Below are 9,337 nucleotides of genomic sequence, written 5' to 3' on the forward strand. Positions count from 1 at the left end.
ATCAGATCATCTGGCTTCACTATTAACCTCCATAAACATAAGTTGGTGCAGAGGCAGGTGGAGCTCCTGGGCTGTGATTGGACATGTTAGACCTCAGGTGGGGAAAGTGGAAACTATTCATGCACACAGTGTGGCAGAAAAGTTGGGACTATTTTCAGAGTTGAACAAAATGTAAATAGTTTCACACGTAATATTAAACATCAGCTAATCTCTAATTCACAACAGACATAACTATAGAAACAAATAATATACAGATTGATAACTGAATTATTGCAGAGTTAAACTTTTGCTCGCTCTTTCCAATTGGAAAATGAAACTCAAAATACTATAAAAAGTCATTATAATGCTGAAAAATAAGACACCTTTATGTGACTGCAAATTAGTCATTTTATAGCCACTGGGTTAAAGTTTTAAAGTGTTGAAGCATCACGTTTAATGCTACAATATGCATAATGTCACCATCTAGTGGCCGGACACAAAAACTCATGAAGCTCACATATGAATAAGGAACAAAGATTGTTCACAAATTAAAAAATGGCTGTCAGAGAAATGAGGCCTTGCACACTGCCAACTACTCTGTTTCTATCTGTGTGCAAAATAAAATATACATTCTCAGAGAATATTGCTAAAGAAATTTTATTCTGGATATAAAGTTGTTCTTTCAGATCAAGAGACAAAAAGATGAATATTTGAGATAAAAACAAACCTATGCAATGTTGTCAAGCAAATTTCTCATCATCACAAACTCCTACCCAACAATCAACATTCATTCCTAACTTACAAATATTTTCATAGCAAGAAAGTTACATTTTTCAGCTCATCATTCTTTGTCTCATAAAGTCCAAATAAAAATGTGACAGATCAAAATAATCTTCATGTGTACATGGTTATACATTGTTCAGAGAGTGAACAGTCTAAAAATTATTTTAAAAAAGGTTTTGACCTAAAGTTCCTGTAGCCACGAAATACAAGCTGTAATAAAATGTGTCTGATTTTTTATTTCATGCCAAACATGAGATATTTCCTGTTTCTGCAGATTTCTCACAATCTAAGCAGCAGTTTTGTTTCATCACAAGAGATGGTATTTTTCAGTTCAAAATAATAGATCACCTTGTTAACACTTCAGATGATTAAAAATAATAGTATATTAACATTAATATTTACAAAAGACAAAATGGAACGGTTTGCATTATTAAAATCCTACAACTTCAAGCCATCCACCTCCTGGGAGATTTGGAGGCTTTATGGTTGTTTTTATGTAAAGAAATCTCTAGTCCATTTGAATATTTCTGTTATATATAATAAACATTTCAGTTAAATCCCTGCTAAATTAAATGTCTGCTATGTTACTATCGGAAACACTGTATGTGGTTCAGAATCAATTACATAGCAGAAAAGCTAAATTGATTTAATCCACAGCTGAATAAATAAAGTTTTACTGTTTTCAGCATTTTCTGCTGAAAGAAACTTTTTCATGGGAAACTCTTTGACACTTTCTAAGTGTTGTACCTGGTTAAATTGACAAACCAGAGAATCAAGCAGGTTGTCTTTTCTTCAGTGGTTGGGTTTTGGTTTTCAAATGATCATGAAAAATTCAAAATATATCATCTGAAAGTATTTTCTCTTGCAAATAATCCATAAGAATTCCTTAAGAAAGTAAGATGTGAAAATATTTGTGCATCAGTTGAACCTAAACTGCTGTAGTACGTTGAGATGACACGTTGTCATTATCAGTGCTGCTGATCTCCTGATTCTTAGACGTTACACAGCAACACAATGAGGTCAAAAGTCTGTCAACTGCACTTTTCCTCAGAAAAACACACATAGCTGAGTCTGCAAGAGGACTAAGATAAATACCAATTGCAACCCCTGTGTAGTTGGCAAAATTTTGAAAGGGTTTTTCCAACAGAAAATGTATCATGAAAGGGATGAAAATCAGAATATATGTTAGCAAAACCACAACCAGAATTGAAACAATTCGACGTTTTTCATCAGCAGAGACGCTGCGAGCTTTAGTCAGAGCTTTAATGGTCCCAACGAGGCAGAAGATGAAAAAGAGAAGAGGGGGGAGGAGACTAACAGCCAGAATTTTTAATCTCATCTGTAATTCTAAAAGGAGATACATGCTAAGATTATTAAGAAACGTAAATATCCAGACTGCTACACAGATCAACACAGATGTCTTGATGTTTCTTCTAAATCTGTACCACAGCGGCTTGGCAATGATCAGATACCTGAAATAAAAGATACATGCTGTCAGACATTACTTCAATCAATCAATCAATCAATCAATCAAATTTTATCTGTATAGCACATTTCAGCAGCAAGGCATTTCAAAGTGCTTTACATCATATCAAACACAGAAACACAATGCAAGATAGAATCAACAATCAAAACACGACATTAAGTCAAATTCCATCAATAAATTTGTAATTGATTACGTTTCAAATACAATCCTAAACAGTTTTTAGTCGAGTTTGCATCCAGAAAAGGTTTACCTGTTACACTCCTACTGTGTTATATAGAACAAAAAAATATTTTTATTCTCACTCACGCTCACAATCACACAGTTCAAAACGATGTATTTTAATGGGCTTCTGGCACTAGGCTCCGTACAACTCTTTCACGGATGTCGCTCTGGGACTCCGTCGTCCCTCACAAGATTTTGTGCAATTTCAACATAGAATCAACAATCAAAACATGACATTAAGTCAAGTTCCATCATTACTGATGTAATAGTGTCAGAAAAAAAACAATAATATGCATGTAAACAGGCATTTACCTTTCCAGGGAGATACACATCATGAATCCAATACTGGCTGTAATACCAACATCAAAAGCAAACCCAGAGAGAAAAGTGGGAAAATGTTCTATCATAGGAATTCTGCTGCAGTGCTGGATAAGATCAGAAATCAGAAGGTTGAAAATGAAAACTGGAGCACAATCATCCTTTTTCACCTGCAGGGGAAACAAAATGAAAAGTGAATAAAAGCTGAACATTTCTTCCCAACTTCTTGGAACTATTAGATGATTCTGCTTCCACAAATATAACACACAATGTTTAATTTCCTCTTCATCAACCATTCCTTAGATCCAGGTTCAGAGAAAACCAATATTAATAAAAAAAAACTGCATTTCCTGATGAACATACAGCTAAATCTAAGTTAACAAGTACTCACCTTTGATAAAACAGCAAACATGGCCACCAGAGTCAAAGGAAGTCCAACACAAATGGTGATCAAATGTCCCCAGGACAAGATTTGAAAATATACTTTGTTCTCTTCATAAAAACTGTTAGATGCATCATTGTAGTTGAAATTGGTCATATTGAGGTTTTCTTTCCATGAGGTTGTGTTGACGAGGGAATCTCCCATTCTTCAATATCAAACCTGCACAAGCAAAATAATGAATAATGGAGACTTGATTTTTCTCTTAGCTTAATTCATGAAAGTTGTATTAAATTTCTTTTTAAGGGGAAATCCTAACAAAAGCTCATGTGTAAGAAATATTTTTTAGTATAAAGCATATGGTAAAGATAAACACAGTAATTCTTGAAAGTAATGATTGGAAAATTATCCAAATGTAAAGTATGTGCTCAGTTTCTACCTTATTATACTGGCATGCAGGTAAATGTTATTTCTAATGTGGCTCAGCAGCTCCATGAAATTAAACACATAGGATACACTATTCAGCAACGTATTAAATTTAATGTGTCTTTATTTCATTTCTGTACATTAAAAGAAAACAATATATATATTTACCTTTGAAAGTTTAAAGTCCTGAAATGATTCCTGTTTTCAGCCAGTTCTCCTTCTCATCTCAACGGTCTGCAGTCTGAACATTCTCTATATATATGAACCACATGGTGTCTGAACAATGACATCTGACTTCTGTATTAAAGGAAATGGGCACAGAGATGATGTAATAAGTATATTTTCTTTAGAAACAGGAAGAAAACGTCTTCTAAGATCATAACAATTTTTTAAACTCAGTTATCATGAACCAACTTGTGTAAAATTTAATTCAGTTAATTTTTCTAGCACCAATTAACAAGAAATATTCTCTCTATGTTCTTTGCAAAAAAAATGTACTGAAGCTTTTATCACTTGTTTTACCTGTTTATCTTAAATGCAACAGATTAAACCAGCATGTTTTGGACACTGCTGTCATCTCTAACTTTAGAAAAGGAAAGCTGCAGTCATGAAAACATTTCACATTAACTTATAGAGATGCATGCAACAGGGACAAACATGGACATGCTGGTGCAGGATGCTCTGCATTGCTCTCTTTTGCTCTTGCTTCATCACCCATGTTGGTTCTTCCATCTTCCTTTATGTGCTGTTAGCTGGTGGGCTATGACTCAAGATGTGTTCGGCCAACTGTGGGCCACAGAGACACTGGAGCGGCTCGCTTTATGTTGGTCTCCCTGCAGCTAACGCACCAGAAATGATCGCAAAAGTAATTTCATGTAAATAATGTTAAAAATAATAATAACCCCATTAAAACTTTTTTTATTTTCCTCCTGCTATTTAATATTCCACAGGTGAAAAGAGAAAAGGGTTCTGAACACACAGAGACAGGAAGTGAGGTGAGAAGTGTTTCACAAAATGACACCTTCAAAATTTCTTATAATTTTAGAGCAAAATCATTCAGATATTTCCAATATGGCTGCTGTCTCAGCTCATTCACTTTGCAGCTTTACTGCAATGGATCAAACATATTTTTATAGGATGAGCAAAAATATGTCTTAAGATGAAGGTTATGCTCCTTTCAGAGGTTTGTGGAACAGAAATATTACATCATTGGTTACACTCTCATATTCCCCATATTCCAGCATAACTTCTCTCTACTGACTTTCTTCAGCTTGAACACATTGTCAGAGATTAACATAGTGCAACATTCTGTCTGAATTCAACGCTGACTGAAACACAAGGAGTCTATATCTATGTCAACACTCTTCAGTAACTTATCACTTTGTGTAACTCATTGTCAATTAAATGTACACAGATGGATAATAACTTCTCTTGATTATGATGATTTTCTACTTACAGCTGATAAAATCTTGATAATTAATATTAGAATATTACATCAGGCCATGTCAAAATCCTTGGAGGCATTTTTCTCTGGTTCAGCTTGTAGGTTAGAAAATAAAGTCCTTACATTTTGAAATGATCCAATGAGGGTTGAAATTGTCACAGTAACCACAAAACTCAGTATATTTAATAACTTTTAAAAGAGTAAAAACTATCAAAGGCAAAACATGAGGATGAGAAACCAAGAGAAGCTGTTTCACCTTCAACAGCCAATCTTTCCAACATTTTCAGACAGAAGTAACAGATGAAAAGATTTTAAACAATTCAGATTCTGGGACAGATTAAAGGTCAAAATGTGTCCCACATGTAACCTCCACAACCCGACATTAAAACCATTACAGTGCAGCAGATTCACAGCTGTAAGAAATTGAAATGAATTTCTCAGGTTTGACTTCAAGTAGCAGCAGAAAGTAAAGAATGAATCTGTTAGAAAATATAAATGAAAACCTTCTAATGCTGTAAAATGAGCTACAATCATCAAAATATTTCTAAACTAAATATAAAAATCAAGTTTACTGAACCTCAGCACACTATAATACACTTCCAGGTTTGTGGTGCATAGATGCTGAAAGCTGCTTCTCCTCGTTTGGTTCTGGTTCTGATGAAGCACAGCAGAATCAGAACCAGAACCTGAGAGGTCTGGAAGGTTGATACAACAACAGCAGATCTTTAATGTATTGTGGTCCTAAGCTGTTCAGTGATTTATAAACTAACATCAGTATTTAAAGTCTATTCTCTGAGCTACAGGAACCAGTGGAGGGACTGTAGAACTGGTGTGTTGTGCTCTAACTTCCTGGTTCTAGTCAGAACTCCAGCAGCAGCAGCATTCTGGATCAGCTGCAGCTGGAGGATTGATTTGTTAGGCCGACCTGTGAAGACGCTGTTGCAGTAATCAATGGTAAACACATGGTTGGGTTTCTCTAGGTCTTGCTGAGACTTTAGTCATTAGATGTATTTTCCTATCAACAAAGTGAACATTTTCTAGCTCATAATTCTTTTCTTCATGAATTTCAATAATAAAAAAATCTGGCAGACTAAAATAAGCTTCATGAAGTTCATGGTTGTGTATGATTTTCAGATGGTGAAAAGTCAAAAAATTAAACTAAAACGGCTTGGATAGGAAATGTTGCTGTCGCCACAAACAACAGAGTATTTTAAAATGTCAGCCATTTCCTGTTTCTGCACAGTTCTGAGAAACTAAACAGAAGTTTTTGTTGACCACAAGTAGAGATGGTTTTATCAGTTGTAAAAGATTGCTTAACCTAATAACACTGTAGATAATAAAAACTAATAGAATATGTTAATATTAATATTTAAAAAAACATAAAATAGAACTGTTGGCAGAATTCAAATGCAACAACTTTAAGTCATCCACCTACTGGGAGGATTTGGAGTCATTATGTTTTTAATTTAAATTTTTCTATTAATTTAAAGAACTCTCTGTTCTGATTAAATATTTTTCTACAAATTGAACATTTCAATAAAATCCCACTGATTTTATGTGTCTGTTTCTTTTTCAGGTGGATATACTGTATGTGGTTCAGAATTAATTAAATTACAGAAAAGTTATTCTGCAAGGCCACGCCAAGGACTAAGAAATCCAGAACAATAGTCAGAGAAAGTAAGATGTAAAGATATTTATCCATCTATGGCACCTAAACAGCTGTAGTGTGCAGAGCAGACATGTTATCATCATCAATGCTGCTGATCGTCTGATTCTCAGACATTTTACAGGAACACAGTGAAGCTAAAATCTTATCAACTTCATTTTCCTCAGAAAAATATACAAAGCTGAGTCTGCAACAGGATTTAGACATTGACAAACTGTAGCCACAGCTTCAAAAATTACATTTTTCTTAACTTCCTCCAAAACTAAACATAATACAACTGGCAGAAAAAGTAGAATATATGTAAGCAACACCACAACCAGGACTGAAAAGATTCGATGTTTCTCATCAGCAGCGACACTGCGAGTTTCAGACAGAGCTTTAATGGTCCCAACCAGGCAGAAGATGAACAAGGGAAGAGGGAGGAGGAGAAACACACCCAATATGGTTCCACTGGTCTTTAGTTCCAGGGGAAGATAAACGCTCAAGATAAAAATAACAGAGAGGATCCAGACTGCAACGCAGACCAACACAGATGTCTTGATGTTTTTTCTCAATCTGTACCACAGCGGCTTGGCAACCATCAGATACCTGGAAAAAAAGACAAATGTTGTTGGGCATTGATGTAATGGTGTCAGACAGAAACACAGATATAAAGGAATGCAGATAGTTACCTTTCCAGGGAAACACACATCATGAATCCAACACTGGTTATCAAGCCAAACCGGAAAGCAAAGACAAAGGAGACATTAGGACCTTCATGTAACATCAGAGGAATTCTGCTGCAGAGCTGGATGAGATCCGAGATCAGAAGGTTGAGGATGTAAACTGGAGCAACATGATCTTTCTTCACCTGCAGGGGGACAAAAAGAAAAGGAAATAAAGACAGAACCAAAATTGATGTAGTTAGTAGATTTTAGTTCCACAGACATTCTTCTGTCCTGCTGTTTTCCTGGCATGTGTTTTTATTTGCTAGATGACAGAGAATGTCCGCTCAGCAGCAGAGGAGGATGGAGGAATATTCATGGCCAGAGCTGGAGATCAACTCTGGCTTCCCCAAATGTTCTCTAAAGCACCAGGCCTAAAAGAGTCCTGCTGTGGCTGGATGTCGCCCCGAGACTTCAGTCATCAACTCAAACTGACAGAAGCTCTGTTACTCTAACACAGAGCAGGCATTCCCAGCAATGTAATTTACAGCGTTACTCACATCAGTATTCATTTCTCATGTTTATCAGAATCATTAAACATAAATTAGAGTCTGATTTTCTAAACAATAGTAACATTTTAAAGGTGAAGTTGAGTAAATATTTCACCTTGTTTAAGAATTTAATCATTAATACTGAACAATCAACAGGATGATATTTCTGAGTTCATATCTGAGCCCTAAAAGGAGACCCAGCTTTTCCACAACAACTGCATCTCAATGACGGTTTTCAGGCTCAGCTTTACTGAATAAATTATTGGATTACAACAGATCGCTATGAATAATTACAGAACAGAAAAAGCATGAAATGGTATTTATTTATGCACACTGTGTTTGCATGCTACACCACGTACAGGCTGACCAATGACATCTGACTCTGCGTTAAGGAGATGGTTTGATAAGTTGATTATCTTTACCAGCAGGAAGGAAGCATCCTTTAAGATCATAACAAAATATATCAGTTTTCAAAAACACAACTTTTAACTAAATTCAGTTCAGCCAAAATCAGTTCAGTTAAATCCAACAGTTTAAGTCATGCATGTTATGGGACACTCAGCGCCTCTCTGCATCTCTAACTTCTATAAATGTTAAAGAAGCAAAGCTGCAGTCATGGAAACATTTCACATTAACAGATACAGATGCATGCAACAGGAACCAGTATGGGCATGCTGGATGCAGGATGTACTGCATTGGTCTCTTTTGCTAATATTTCTTCATTCATGTTGGTTCTTTGTGTGGGCTGTGACAGTCAAATAAGATGTGGACCAACTGTGGGTAACAGAGACTGATGGGTCCCTTCTTGTTGGCATCTCTACAGCTAACAGAAAGGATTTCACTGTTTTAACAAACTGAGCTTCATTCATTTCATGTAAAACTCATTGACAATAACTCTTAAAATTAAAACTTATTTTTGCTCTTCCTCCCTCTTAGTTTATTGCACAAGTGAAAAGAGATGTGGTCAGATGAAGTGGGTTCTGTCAAACAGAGAGGAAGTGAAGGAAGAAGAGCTTCACAAAAATACACGTCCAAAATTTTGTTTCATAACAGAGCAGCTTCTTTGAAACAATACCCATAAGTCACCTGTCTCATCTTACCTACGTTGAGGCTTTACATCTTTGCATCCAATACATGTTTTATATGACAAGTAATAACACTTCTTAAATATGTTTAAGCTCAGTTTATGTTTGTTAATGAGGTTATGCCTCTTTCACTCTTTCAGATGTTTAAAGTCCAACAATCTCACATCTCAGATGACACTGGGCTAATATTTACCTACATGTAATTTTCTGGTTAACAAAAGCAAAGCAAGGCTTTTCTTTTTTCTGTGACAAAAACTGAATGTCACAATAAAATAACAGCACACTGTTAAAATAATAACCTATATAAGTACTAATCATTATATTTAAGGAGGCCTCTCTGAAGGAAGCGGTCAA

The 9,337-nt window shown here is 35.4% G+C and overlaps 2 protein-coding genes across 2 annotated transcripts; both read right to left on the bottom strand.

Moving 5' to 3' along the window:
* Window positions 1-636: 636 nt before the first annotated feature.
* Window positions 637-3,850, bottom strand: LOC111606520 (G-protein coupled receptor 4-like). Its single transcript, XM_023327233.1, has 4 exons — window positions 3,762-3,850; window positions 3,180-3,389; window positions 2,783-2,958; window positions 637-2,234 (listed from the first exon to the last, which is right to left on the bottom strand). Exons 2-4 carry the CDS (start codon window positions 3,372-3,374, stop codon window positions 1,691-1,693), a joined length of 915 nt encoding a protein of 304 aa, XP_023183001.1. The 5' UTR covers window positions 3,375-3,389; window positions 3,762-3,850; the 3' UTR covers window positions 637-1,690.
* A 2,849-nt stretch (window positions 3,851-6,699) lies between these two features.
* On the bottom strand, window positions 6,700-7,613 carry LOC111606667 (mas-related G-protein coupled receptor member A2-like; the record flags this gene model as incomplete). The annotated part of the gene is given in 3 exon segments (XM_023327793.1): window positions 6,700-6,861; window positions 6,864-7,291; window positions 7,375-7,613. Coding segments are annotated over 3 exon segments (780 nt in total), but the record flags the coding sequence as incomplete, so codon positions are not given.
* Window positions 7,614-9,337: the final 1,724 nt, after the last annotated feature.

The sequence above is a fragment of the Xiphophorus maculatus genome, chromosome 22, assembly GCF_002775205.1.
Source record: "Xiphophorus maculatus strain JP 163 A chromosome 22, X_maculatus-5.0-male, whole genome shotgun sequence".
Taxonomy (NCBI): Eukaryota; Metazoa; Chordata; class Actinopteri; order Cyprinodontiformes; family Poeciliidae; genus Xiphophorus; species Xiphophorus maculatus.